We start from the raw sequence: 13,958 nt of genomic DNA on the forward strand, positions 1-13,958 counted from the left end.
CAGCCAAAGTCACATTTTGCTTTCTGTTTACTGAGGAACTTTCCCTGAGGCGCACACAGTGGGCCTGGAGTTGAATCATCATTGCGAGACCAAATAGAAAAAAACAAACAAACAAAAAATACAAATAAAACAACAATTAGCCACCCTGGAATCGATGCCCTGAATCCCCCTTCCCTGCCTATTGTCCCCGGCTGGGGGGAGCTCTGCTTCCCAGGGCGCTGCGGGGACGGGTCCTGCGAGAGGGGAACAGTGGGACGGGCTCAGACCGAGGGCAGTAAAATCCTGACGGCTTCCCAGCAAAGAGGCACGTGGCCCAGCCTGGCCTCGGGGATCCTGCAAGGCTCGGGGCTGGTGCTGCCTGGAAAACCACCGCAGGGAGCTGAGAATTTTTGTTCTGCACTCGAGCAGGCAGACATCGCTGGGCCAGAGTCTGGAGATTGGGGACCCTGCACGAGCTGTGCTCAGGGCTGGCTTTTTAAGGAACTGTAAGAGTTACAGGGGCGTTTTGAGCAATTTAGATGTCCTGGTCCTCATCCTAGAGGGCAGGAGGCTGGAATAACGCTCTAGGGCTGGGTTTCCAGGCAGACCTGCACGTGGGAACTGCTGCGTGCTACAGCCTCGAGGTGCACAGGGACAGCTCCGTGTTAGGGACCCTTCCTGGTCAGCGAGGCTCAGAGGTGCCCTGCAAACCCTTCCTTAGTGCCTGCTGGCAGCTGGAGCAGAGCTGGCTTTGGGCTCCCCTGGCCTGGGACAGTGGTGGCAGTGAGCAGAGGATGTTTCCCTCTCCAGTTTGATGCTAGGTCCGAAGCCCCTGCAGTGCTGCTGAGGCAGGGTCGTTGGAAGGGACCAAAAATAAAGATGGGAAATCACAACGGGGCTGAGAATAGCTGGGGGATGGAGCGACAGAAGAAACACCAGGGGACCTAAAGCCAGCTCCAAATCCTACCTGGACCAGCAAAGCCACAGCCTCTCAACTGAACCAGCACGTACTGGCTACAGAAAGCACATCAGCATCGGGTCAAGCCCTGTTCCCATCAGTGGCATCTCTTCCCCAGCTCCAGGCAGGGGACGCAGGGGTATCGGGGATGAAGTTCTTCTTGTGCCTTTCATTTGCTGGGTTTGAGTGTCGGGCCCTGGCTCAGTCCCCAGATCCTGCCAGGCTGCCCAGGCTGCAGCAGCCACGCTTCTCTTACAACCGCTTGTCTTTTACAAGTCCGTTCTTCAGGTGCATCCTGCGAAAGAGAGCAGAGCAGACAATCAGCCTCAGCACCCACTCTCCCTCCCTCACCTTCACGAATCGCTGCCGAGCTCAGACCTGCCTTAACAGGCTCACGAAGACAATTTCAGCCTGGTTCCCAGTCAGCCAGACCTGCTCTGCAGGCTCCAGCATCCCGCCAGACTTCGTCCTCACCGCACGAGGTGCAGATGCTGCTCAGTGAAGAGCCAGCCCTGTCTGGTGAGGACTCGCGGGACAAAACTGGACTGACACACCTCAATGTCACAGGGAGACAAAGTTCCTCCTGCTCTCAACACCAATTTTTAAACTCTGCATCACGGCACCCTGTTGTTTTCCAGCACGCTCTGAAAGACACCCCAGGGCATCTTCCCCTCCACCCACGGGTGCTGTTTGCATCTCCCCCTGCCCACGCACCCTTCTTTCAGAGCACTGGGCAGCTGGAGCCCACCCTCCTTCTTCTTAGCCACGGCGGTTTTCTTGCTGTCCTCCACGTCGTACTCGCGCACGTCGTTCACCTCCTGCATCTGCCCCATCAGCACCTTGGCCACGAAGAGGACGATGTACTGTGGAGGGAGAGACACCATCAGCCAGGACACGCGGGGTGCAGCCGTCCCACCGAAGCCCTCACTAACTGGGCGTTTCTCTGCTGTCCTCAGCCCCAAAAAGGGGCCAAAACCCTGGAGTGGGAGGCAGCGCTCCTGCAGGTACCGTTACCAGATTTCAGCCATCCCTGCCCAGGGTTGAGCTTGTTGCTGTGAGCCCTCCAAGCCCACGCTCTTCACCCCTCAGGAAACGCTGTGGGATTCACACCTGCATCAAGCTCCAGCCTGCTGCAGTGCCAAGGAGCCCCCCGGGCTATGGCAGTCCCAATTGCTGTCCCTGTTCCTTCCCTTCGATCCGCAGGGTGCGAGATCTGATTCAGATCTGAATTCTAGCACACAGGGCACTGACACAAGCCTCCCTCCTCTCCTCCCCACCAAATCCCTGTGCTTCCCCACCCCTGCAGCACCCCAAATACCCCGGGCCGGCGTTACGCAGCTGCAGCTGAGGTGGGAGAAGCCAGCGGAGGGTCGCCGAGCTCCCCCGACTCACCAGGAACCAGTAGATGTTCATCAGGGTGAGCACAAGGAGCAGAGCATTGAAGAAGAAGTAGAAGGGAATGTTGGGCACCGTCTGGAGGCTGGAGTGGCAAGTGGCGTAGAGGACCTTGAGGGGGAACCAGTAGAGACGGAACCAGAACCTGGTGGGGCAGAGGGAGCAGCAGAGGGGGGGTTAATGGCCCACGGGGACCCCAGGCAGCTTCTTCCAGCCACAGCCTCCCTTCCATCTGGATCTGATTGGGGTTTAAAGGCCTGGTTCTGGACAGGAATTCACACAGCCCCCCAAAAAGGCAGGTACAGAAGGGAGAGCACTGTTACCACGGGCAGAAAAGGCTGGGCACCAGAGGAGATCTGCCTCTCAGGGTAGAGGCAGATTTTCTCAGCTGGATGGGGGACAGGAGGGGAATAAAACTGGAAGGGTTTCTTAGACCTGTGCATCCTGGCTTTATCACTAAAATCTTCCTCGCTCTCCTCCCCCTCACATCGACAGCTCCTGCTGCCGCCCCTGCTTTCCCGAGCAGCTGCGGGGAGGAGGAGGGAGACAAAGGGACACATCAGCAGTGACAACCTGCCTTACTCATCCCCGTTCTTCATCCTCCTCTCCTGCTTTTCCCCAGGAGGAGCAACGAGCCTGGAATCTGGGACATTTGCTCCTTGCTGCTAAAACCAAAGGAGTGGGAAAATGGAAACAGCTCCTCCTCCCCTGGGGTCATTTGTCATGCTGCAAGCGAGATTTCACAGGCACTTGGGTGGTGACAGACGGCAAAGTGACTACAGAAGGATTCCAAGCCCAGCATGGGGTCAGGCTCTGCGGGAACCTCTTCCCAAACAGTTTATAGGATCGGCTGGTTTCCAGGCACTCACACCCAGCAGGGCTGTGCCCTGCGGCACCAGGGGGGCTGCAAAAGCTGGTGGGGACACGGCTGGAAGCGGGATCGGGGCTGGGCAGGCAGGCAAACTCACCAGCTGACGCTGAAGGTGAGGCAGCCGACGTTGGAGATGACATCGTTGAGGCGATGGTAGACACCCCCCCGGTGCTTGAAGTAGACGTTGAGCTTGGTGAACTCCAACTGGACGTCATTGACGTCGTGCAGGAAGAGCACCAGGATGCCCACGTTGTGGTACCTGCGGGAGAGCGGGGCAGGGAGGGAGACGTGGGGGCAGTGAGTCGGTGTGGGCACCCACCGCACACCACCCATCGCACCAGAATAACCCAGGCTGAATTCTATGGCACCGTGTGGTGGCTCACGAGGAGGAGCACGGAGCCAGGGATAGCAGTAAGGAGGGAAAAATCCTTCCTGACCCAGAAAGAGTCCTCCTGGGACATAGCCACAAGACACACGGAAAAACCAAGGCCTTGGCTGCGTGGCACAGCAACATCCCTCACCTGAAGGCGTAGGAGAAGGCGATGAGGGTCAGCGTGACGACGTGGTGGAGGAGCATGACCACTGAGTCCTTGCGCCACGTGTCCATGTAGACGGTGGCGTAGATGGAGTGCCCGTAGAAGCTGCACTGCAACAGGTAGGCGATGGCGATGTCCGTGGGCACGTCCATGCCCTTCTTCCAGCCTGAAGAGGGACAAAGACAGCCAGGTGAGCCCAGAGCTGAGAGCACGGAGCCTTCGTCAGCCACAGAGAGACAGGAGAGCAGAGAGCAAAAAGCAAGCAGCAGCCAGAGCTGCCCCAGGTGGCCTCAGCTCCCATTCGGGACCTCCCTGGTGGAAAAGGGGCAAAGGCTGGAGGAGGACCCGGGTATCCTGGTGCCAGGTTGACCCGTTCCCCTCCGAGACTGAGGGCAGAAGCCTTGATTTACTTCCCTCTTCATTTAACTGCTCAAATCCTTTACCCTCCGTAGCCGAAGGCATCCCAGTCCCTGCTGTCTGCAGTAGCCACTAGGTGACACTCTCTCTGTAACGAACGGAGGCAGCCTCTTGTGCCCTTTCTGCACTCGCAGCATCATGGAAAAGGCCATCTGGGGGGGTTCAGTCGGAGAATTTTGCCCCCACCAATCCCAATTCCCTCACTCAGCTCAGCTATCCTACAGCCTGGACATCCTCATCCAAACCCGCTTCTCCCTGCTTCTTACTGTACCATAAAAGACAGACGGAGGGTCATAGAAGAAGGGGTAGTCAGTGAAGAAGAGCAGGTAGGTGCCATACGACCAGGATAACGTGTAGAAAAGCAGCTTCCAGGCACTCTCGGGCATCTTGGCAGCATCTTTGGGCTGCAAGTTGCACCACTCACCGAAGGGCTGCAAGGAGAGGGGAGAAGTGTCGTCATGCAGGGCAGAGGGACCCCGGCGAGCCCAAGGCAGAACTCAGGGAACCCCCAAGGCTCCACCACCAGGCAGGGCAAAACCAGGGACACGAGCCCCGTTTTTTCTGGCTTTTTTTTTTTTTTTGCAGCGTGACTAAGGAGGGTGAAGAGGCTCTAGGAAGAGTCCGCAGGGAGAATTGCAAGGCCAGGGAGCCGCTCGCTCAGCCTTGGCCGCGCGGGGAAGCTGCGAAAGCAGAGCCTGGAGGAGGAGGAAGCCCACAGCATGCATCCCAGCCTGGGCACCGCTCCACCACCGTCGCTCCAGGAGCACAGCTGGCTTTTGGAGAACCGAGTCAATACCAAATTCAATCAGGCCGAGCCCCATCTGCATCAGGAAGCCCAGAGGAGGAGGCCGTAACGATGCCGCCCCGTGCGCACCAACTTTATGGCACCACCAACTCCCAGAAAAGAAGCTTTCAAGCGAGGAAGCACTTTGGGTGAGCTCTCCTTGCAGAGAACCAAATGCACGGCTCCTGCTGCTGCCTCCCAGCACGGCACAGGACCCCTCTCCATGGGCAACCAGCACCAGAGGAGGCCGATTTTAAAGGCAGTGAGGGTTGGGGCACCTCTTGCTTGCTCACACCTCCCCACGCTCATCCCTGGCAGCTCTCCTGGCTGACCAGCACTGCAAGGCTGCTGTTTTTTTTCTCCCCGGGGTTTGCAGCACCCCTCCTACCAGCCAGGGCTCAGGAAGAGGAGGCGAAGCCTCCCCAAATATGGCCAAAGAGACAAACGGGAGGACGAGCAGCCTGCTGGCGCGATTAAGAATGAAACTTTCTCGCTCCGACCACGAGCACCACGCGGCTCCCTGCAACAGCGAGAGCTGGGCCACGAGGTCAGCGACAGCAAAAGCAAAACCCCAGCGTGTTTTGCATCACCACAGCATCAGCTCTCTCGGAGCTAAAGGGAGCAGCAAACGCTGCCCTGCATCCCGGACAGGGTGCCTGCTGCAGGAGGCGCGAGCGATGCCGCCTGCCGAGCGCACCCCAAGCTCAGCCCCAGCTCCAGGGACTGACGTCCCCTCTCCGTGGCAAGTGAGCAACACCAGGCACCGTTTCTGCTTCTCGTCACCGGACTGACAGAGCCCTGTCAGCCCCGGCAGAGCGGCCAGCAGCAGGGAGCCTCGCTCAAGGTCCCGCGGGGATCACCGCTGCTGATAACACCCCAAGGCCCCCGGGGTGAGAGAGCTCCAGCGGGAGGGACCAGATAAGTTGGAGCTGAAAACAAACTGCTTGCAAAGTAACCATAGCCTGCCCCAGGTCAGCACTTTCTGCAGCCAGTGCTCGGCTCCTCGATGCTCAAAGGCTATATTAAGGCTCCAGCTGTCCCCAGGCAGAGGCCGGCCTGGCTTTTAGCCCCTCTCTGTGTCAGATTTTTTCAAAGCTCCCAGCTCCCAGCCCAAAAGGGCTTTGTTCTAGGCTCTGACCAGCGCTGGGAAATTCAGACCTGGAAGCTCCGGCCCCGCAGCGCTCTGCCAAGCTGCCCACATCCCCTCCAGCTACAGAGGGGCAGCTCCGGCCTCCCCCTGGCAGCTGGCACGCAGAGCACGGCTCTCACGGTGAGACCGGGAGCGCGCCGCTGCCAGGGCTTCTTCCACCAGGAGCCACGGCAGGAAAAAGAGAAGGAAGCTCGAAGGGTGAATGAATAATGCAGAGACAGAAAGTCCCGAGCCCTGAAAGCATGAATTATTTGTGTCTCCATAAAGTGGAGCACGGAAGCGGCTCGGCTGTGGGGACAGCTCAAGGCGCTGCGACGGCAGCGAGCTGGGGAGCCCCCTGCCCCTCCTGGCCTCTTCAGCTGGGGCTGGAGTTAGGATGCTGGGCAAGGTTTAGGATGCATCAAACTAAGTCCCAGCCTCAAAACCAGAGCCAAGTCATTCAGCTGCTTCTCTGCATCTCAGTTCCCCCCCGCCAAGAGGGAAGGACACTGCATTTCTACCCCAAGGTGGGCACAGCTTAGAAAAGGACCGTCACCTGTGGGGCTGGCACACGCCACCAAGCCAAGATGGATTTTACGGATGCTGGGGCTGTTGGCAGAGATCGCAGCAGTGCAGCAAACCCGGAGCTGGCTCTGTGGAGCTCCTCACCCTGGGGAAAGTCGGAGAGAAACATCCCCCAGACCTGCAGCAGGGGGACAAGGGGCTGCCCGCGGGGAGGTGCCACCAAAACCTGGGGAAAAAAAAAAAAGCCCCGTCCCTGGGGTGGGAGATGCTCGGGGTGGGAGATGCCTCCGGCTGCCGTTCCCATGGCAATGCTGCAGGGAGGGATGCTTGTTGCCACGGGTGACGGCGCTGCGGTGGGAAGAGCGGAGCTGGAAGAGCCCGGAGCTCTTGGCAAGCGATGGGGCTTCACGGAAAAGCTCTCCTTCTCCCCTCCTCGCCCTGACCCCCACGCAAACCTCCACCAGCAGCTTGTGATTCACCTGCAGGTGAACTGGGAGCGGGGTTGGGGGCCGTGGCCGCCCCCTCTGCACCACCTCTCACGACCTGCGGGAGCTGGAAAGAGAAACCGAATCGAAACCGGCGCTGCCTGCAGCACTGCTGAAGTGTCAAATAATAAAAAAAAAATAAATCCTGCAAAAAGCAAACACGTGCTGGCTTCCTTTTCGCAGCCCGAGGCGCTAGGGGAAAGCTGAGCATCCCCTTAAATCCACGAGTAGCTCTCGCAGCAGGGCAGGAGCCCTGCCAGCAAGCTGGCAGGCTCGCAGCGATGGGCTATGAATCGAAGCTTGTTGCGGAGGGATCGGATCCCCAGGCTGCTCCCATCGCCTCTGCCCCCTCCCCAGCCTCGAGACGAGGACCTGGCCAGATCCCAGCCGCGCTGCGTCTGCTTTCTGGGCACTGCCAGTTTCCCAGGGGGACACAAAGGAACGGCTGGCACGCAGCATCCTCAGCCCAGGGAGCTGGCAGCTCTACATCAGCCTCTCCTCAATGCAGATGATAATGACGAGCGAGCAGAGCTCGGATTCGAAACCTGCCCACGGCCACCAGCTACGGCCCCTTCCGTGGTGGCAGCAGCCCCACTCGTGGTTCTCAGAGCTGTGGTGGACCCCAAGGACCATATCCCCTCCATACCAACCTGGTTGCTGCTCCCAGACCTGCTGCCACCCCCAGCCACACCGGGGATGGAGCACGGAGCCTGCAGAAGGCCCAGGAAAACATCACCACTCGCTAGATCTAAAGAAATGAACCTCCTGAAGGCTGTGGGCCCAAGGGCTGTCACCCTCCAGCTCTTGTTGCTCCGTTACACCGGGCACTGAAGCTCTCAGTGCCTCAGTTTCTCCACCCTCGGGACAACGCCTCCCGGATAAACACGTAATAAAATGCACCAGGAGAACTGCAACAAGCCAACGGACAGCACTTCTCCCTCGGTTCCTCTGCAAGCAGTAAAATTCACCCCTCGGAGAGCAAAGCAACAGCAGAGCTCGGCGAGACCTGCCACAGCTGCCAAGAGGGTGCTGCGGGGGCTGACAAACCTCCCCATGGCTGCACGCTGACACAGCAGCACGGGGGAAGCAGCCCCCGCTCCGAGACGCCGCAGCAGCGCGGCTTCAGTCCCTGGGCGAAGAAAAGAGCCATTGTTGTGGCTTCCTCCCCTTGAGCTTGCAGGGCTCGTGCTTCAAACGCCGGGCAGAGCGCAGTGGGGCGAGCCGGGGAGCTGTCAGGCAGGCTGCCCTTCCCCGGGGGCGCAGGAGGTGTCCTCTGCTCGCAGCAGAGCTTGCTGTGGGTGGTGGGTTTTGGGGGAGGAGAATTCTCCTCTACTCACGTGCCCATTTCTGGGGTTTGGAAAAAAGTCTTGACAATAGCATAGGATAGAGAAAAGTTACATAAATCACTGGGTGGGATAACAGAGCGCTGCTTTTCAACTGTCGCATCCTTCCCGGGACTAGGCTGTATCACTTACCTAGAAACCCCCTTTCCCAGGGCCATTCTCCAATTCACACAATGCTTTTCCTTGCAGAGGACGCTGCAACGTCCTCCAAATTTCACCACCGCTAAGCCAGCAAGCTGGCTGGCATCTGGGCCAAAAATGGAAAATATTCACCCACTGCAGAAAAAAGGCAGGCAGCCGTTGGGGACAGAGGGGCTATGTGGCAGTCACCAGATTCAGAGAATGGGAACTGATTCAGAACAGATTTTGCTCGCGGGGGCTTCAAATCCCAGCAGCAGGGAGCACTGCTCGGCTCAGCTGCCCTGCAGGAGGGGACGCAGAGATGCTCGGGTTGTGTCTTTTAACCCAACTCCTCAGGTCTGGCTGCAGCCACTCTGTGCAGGGAACATGCCAAGGACAGCGGCTTTCAGTGACCGATGGAGCTGAGCCACCAACCACGGCAGGACAGGGCACAAACCGAGGAAGCTTCAGGAGGAGGGAACATCTACTTGGGCCTGGCTTGGTCTTCATACGTGGAAGTGATCAGCAGCTCCTGTGAGCTGGTACAACCAGATGTGCTCTGAGTATTATCCAGGTTTGTGCTCTCAGAAGCCCACGGGACTCCCAGGGCAGAGCTCAGAGGGGAAGGAAATGTCTCTCAGCCCTTTGTGGGGATGCCCGTGCCCCCATCACAACTGATTGCAGGGCCCCTCCCTATCTGGTGATTCGCATTTGCTCAGCTCCTTAGGATCTTTCCTACACCAAAACAACTCCTTTCCATATTTGTAGCCAGCGAAGATTCTGTGAAAAAGAGGCAACAGGCCAAAAGCTGTCTTTGCTCAAAGGATGACGGGAAAACCACGTCTAAGGCAAGACACAGACCGAGCAGTTTTAACAGGTGAAAAGGACACACTCTCAAATCCTAACCAACGCCCCAGTGACACGAACAACCTCTACCACTCCTTCAACCCAACGATGATGCGATTTTGTGGCGGAGGTTAAACGGAGCTGCGGTCCGATATGAGAGCGAGGAGCCCAGCCGCTGTCCTTTCGCTCCCACCGATAAAAATAAAATAGGGCAGACAGCACAGGAAGAGGTACAGGGCTCCGAGGCACGCGTTGCGCAGAGGAGTGCTCGCAGCCAGAGCTGAGCACGGTGCACTTTACGCTTCAAGGTCTTGTGGTGAGAGTCACTTCCTCTTCGGAGGCCGAGAATCACGATCCAGGCAGCGAGATCTGTCCTTTATAAGTAACGCGCAGGAAGGCTGCGTTCTCCGGACGCTGAGCGGGCTCGGTTTTATAACCATGCTTCAGTTCTTGCAGGGAATGTGAGGAGACTCAAAAGGAGAAAGGATGCTCGTTGAGCCTCCATCGAGAAGCAAAGGGCCCTGATCATAAAAGTTCCCTCCCAGGGAACCTGAACAAGAAGGTTTTACTTTCTCTTCCCAGCTTTTCCCTTCCCTCAGAGATGAAGCCGTTTGCTCTGCTGCCGAATGACCCGCTCCACTGCTGCTCGTACAGGGACCACACAATACAAACTAATTCCTTAAAAACTGCCAGAGGTTTTAAGAGAAAAGCCACAACAACCTCCAGCTTTTCCCATAGCAAATCCAGCCGAATAAACTGAGAAAAGCTGCAAGTCAATAACTAAATACATACACACACAGAGCCGTCTCTCCCTGCTGCTGCCCCTCCACCTAGGCTGCTGGGAGGAAACTGATGGTATCGCACGCTCGCTCGGCATCTCATCCCTGCAGCACGCAGGTGTAGCCACAAGAACCAGCTCTGCTCAGCCCTGCTGGCCCTTCTGCAATTACAGCCGTGACCCATTTCTCCGAGGGACGACACCTCAGCATGGCGCCTGCTGCCAAGTGTCCGCCAAGGGCACCGAGCGGGCTCTTGTGGGGTTTTTTCACACTCAGCTTACTTCTCGCTCTGTAAAGGTGAGCCTGACACAAGGAGGGACTGGAGCACGAAGGAAATGCCTCCAAGTTTATTAGGACAGACCCAGGGGTACCTCCAGCCTCCTTCACCCCAGCGGTCCCAGGCACGGCACGCAGCCAAGCAGCAGCCCCAGGCAGACAGGGGTGCAGGCAACGAGGTGAAACTCAGCCCCACGTCAAAGGCCAGCACATTTTACCTCACACCTCGCCTACAAACCACTTCAACAGCTTCAAACGGCTCCAGACTGGGACTGGAGCTTTGCAGGAGGTGAAACTTCACCTCATGTCACCGGCAAGCAAAGGCAACTCAGAGCGGTGGAGGCAGAGCTGCTTGAGAGGCAGGCCTCAGCGGCACACAGGGCAGAGAGGAAAGCTCTAACTCTTGATATTCTAATCGAAGAAAGCCACCTCGCACCCTGTCATCTGTGAAACGGCCTCTGAAGGAAGGGATTTCCCCAGGGAACCAGGCCCGACCCATGTAGACACAGAGATCTGCGCTTGAGGAGCTCCCTCAGGGCCACGTGCCACCATGCTCATGGGGCGGTGAGGGGACGGTTGGGGCTGCGTCTCTGAGGGCTGGGGACTTGCACCAAAATCCCCAAATCACAGAATGGATGAGGTTGGAAGGGACCTCCAGACATCATCTGGTGAAGCAGGTCACCCCGAGCACGTTGTACAGGATTTTATATGTGCAGGTTTGAAGCTCTCCAGAGAAGGAGACTCCACAACCCCTCTGGGCAGCCTGTGCTCCATCACCTCGCAGTAACGAGCTGCAGAGCATGGCACCTGCATTACTTCGGCTTTTAATTCCTCCCCAGGCCAGAGGAATGGCCAGCAGCATGCACAGCACATCTCTCAGAAGGCAGCGTGGATTAGAAATCGCCTCTGCTGGGACCGAGCCATCAGAGGGAAAGGGGAGGTCTCGGTTCATTACGGATGCTTTTCACAGCAAAAAATTACAGAGGGCTACTCCTCGCCCTCGGGGACGTCCTGCTCGCTCCGTCCCTTACGCAGTGCTATATTAATAGGGGGGACAACAGCCAGCAGACCCCGTTTGGAGGCTGCGAGGGCTGGCTGCAGGCATCCCTGCATCCCCCACGCTTGAAGGTCAGCCCGGCACTGCAGCACAGCCATCCCCACGCCATCCTCGCCGCCGTCGCGCCAGGAGGGAAAGCGGGGAAGGACATTTTTCATGCGAACTGCAGATGACACGCAGGAACGTGGCCCCCTCCTTCCCCCGTGCACAGCTGGTGCGGCCTGGCTGTGTGCGAGAAATAACCCCCAAATCCTCCCCAACCCCGCTATTTGGGGAACGGGGAGAGCTCTCCCATGCAGAGGGTGCTTGGTCCAGAGCATAGGGGAAAATGGGGGTGAGACCTCTCGTGAATCAGCCCCCATACAGCATACAGCCCCAGGGGACAGAGGATGAGGTTTCCCATACAGAGAGCCTCCCGGGAGGCAGCCTTAAATGAAGGGGGTCGAGCTCCCTGTGCAAAGGGTCCCCTAGGATTTAACCTCAGGGTGGGAGGATGAGCTCCCCATGCAATAGATCCCCAGGATTTAACCCTAGGGTGGGAGGACAAACTCCCCGAGCAAGGGGACCCGGGATTTAATCCCAGGGTGGGAGAATAAACTCCCCATGCAATGGACCCCCAGGATTTCATCCTGGGGCAGGAGGACGACCTTCCCATGCAATGGACCCCCCCCTGTTTTAACCACAGGGTGTGAGGACGAGCTCCCCATGCAATGAACCCCTGGGATTTAACCCTAGGGTGGGAGTATGAAATCCCCACGCAACAAGACACCCAAGATTTAACCCCAGGGTGAGATGAGATCTATATGCAAGGGGGCCCCAGGATTTAACCCGGGCTGGGAGGACAAGCACCCCATGCAATGGACCCCTAAGATTTAACCCTAGGGTGGGAGGACAAGCTCCCCAAGCGAGAGAACCTGGGATTGAACCCCAGGCTGAGAATAAACTCCCCATGCAACAGACCCCCAGCATTTAACCCAGGCTGGGAGCTCCCTAAACACCCCCCCCCCCCCCCAAGGATGCAACCCCAAATGAAGCCAACCGATCCCCCCACCACCCTCCTTCATCCCCCCGGCTCTACCCAGTGCCCTCCCCATCCCCTCTCCTCCTCCTCCCTTTTTCCCCGGTGGCCCCCCCACCCCAAACCCCTCGCTCCGGGGACCGACCCGAAAGAGGCGGCGGGCGGCAGCGCGGCGCAGCGCGGTCCAGCCGAGGGCAGCGAGCCCGCAGAGCAGCACCTCGCCCCAACCCAGGTGCGCGTTCTCGGCCCACGTCGTCCTCGCCAGCTCCCAGCCGCAATCGTTGCAGCTCCTCACGGCTGCGGCCAGGCTGCCATAACCGAGCCGTAGCAGCTGCCCGTACCCGGGCATAGGCTCGGCCACCGGCTCGGCCACCGGCTCCGTTTGCTGCATGGCGCTCAACGCTGCTTGCCCATGGCCCCGCCGTGCCCAGCGGTGCCCAGAGGCACCGCGCAAGCTCCGGGAGTCGGGGACGGCCCCCCCCTGTCCGCCACCGCCGGTACCGGGCTGTAGGAGCCGCCCCCAATGCAAGGCTCGGCCCCCTCCTCCGGGATCCGCTCGTTTCTTCCAGCCCCCCGGGGGGGGGGTGTGCGGTGCCCGGCTGCTGCGGGAGGAGCCGCTGGTGGGGCCGGAGAGGAGCCCTGGGTTATTAGTGGGGGTGGTAATTAGCACGGAGAGGAGCCCCAGGAGTTGGGGGCGGTGGTAATTAGCATGGAGGAGAGGAGCTCTGGTTCATTAAGGGCCTGGGAAGCAGCCCCGAGACGTGCTGAAGGAGGTGATGGGGGAATTTCTTGCACAAAAAAAGCAAGACGCTTGAAGGATGAGCCGTGACAATGGGCTGGAGTCGCTCCAATTGTGAGATCTGGGGACAAATGGTGGTATTTCTGTGTCCGAAGATGACAATTAATGACATGACAGTGGAAAACAGCTGTGTGTGCCATGGTACACCCGCTGGGGGAGCTGGAAGTTACCCACAGTGCCTCAGAAACGTCCAGCAACAGGCTTGTGCAGTCCTCCATGTTCAAAATCCTGAATGTTTGCTCCTTAACAGCTTTTTTCCCACTTCTCTAGCCCTCTCTCTTTTCTATAGGTCTCCCCAAAACCAGCAGGAAGACTTAACCTTTCCTTACAGAGGTCAACAAAGTACTGCAGTGCAAAGCCAGCAGGTGTTTCCACCATACCACCATTAAACTTTTGCACCTGCTGTAGTTAAGAGAGAGAAGGCTCTGGGATAACAAGATGCACCTGAAGAAATGCAAACTCCTCCAAAAAAGGTCACCCCCTATGACAGACCTTCTTGAACACCTCCCCCAAAGGGCAGGCAGCTTGCACGCACAAGTTGCTGGTTCACAGAAGAGGAGTTTCCTTATCAGTATGTTTAAAAGCAGTGCAGTGACAGTTATGGACAGTCAACCCTTTGGATTGCTCAGAAATGCAAGTTT

The 13,958-nt window shown here is 58.2% G+C and overlaps 1 protein-coding gene across 1 annotated transcript; it reads right to left on the reverse strand.

Annotated features, from left to right (window-relative positions):
- Positions 1-9: 9 nt before the first annotated feature.
- CERS1 (ceramide synthase 1) lies at positions 10-13,029 on the reverse strand. Its single transcript, XM_084498921.1, has 7 exons — positions 12,664-13,029; positions 4,428-4,587; positions 3,725-3,905; positions 3,301-3,462; positions 2,330-2,477; positions 1,652-1,800; positions 10-1,232 (listed from the first exon to the last, which is right to left on the reverse strand). Exons 1-7 carry the CDS (start codon positions 12,907-12,909, stop codon positions 1,190-1,192), a joined length of 1,089 nt encoding a protein of 362 aa, XP_084355047.1. The 5' UTR covers positions 12,910-13,029; the 3' UTR covers positions 10-1,189.
- Between the last annotated feature and the right edge of the window lie 929 nt (positions 13,030-13,958).

This window comes from Aythya ferina (assembly GCF_964211825.1).
Source record: "Aythya ferina genome assembly, chromosome: 26".
Classification (NCBI taxonomy): Eukaryota; Metazoa; Chordata; class Aves; order Anseriformes; family Anatidae; genus Aythya; species Aythya ferina.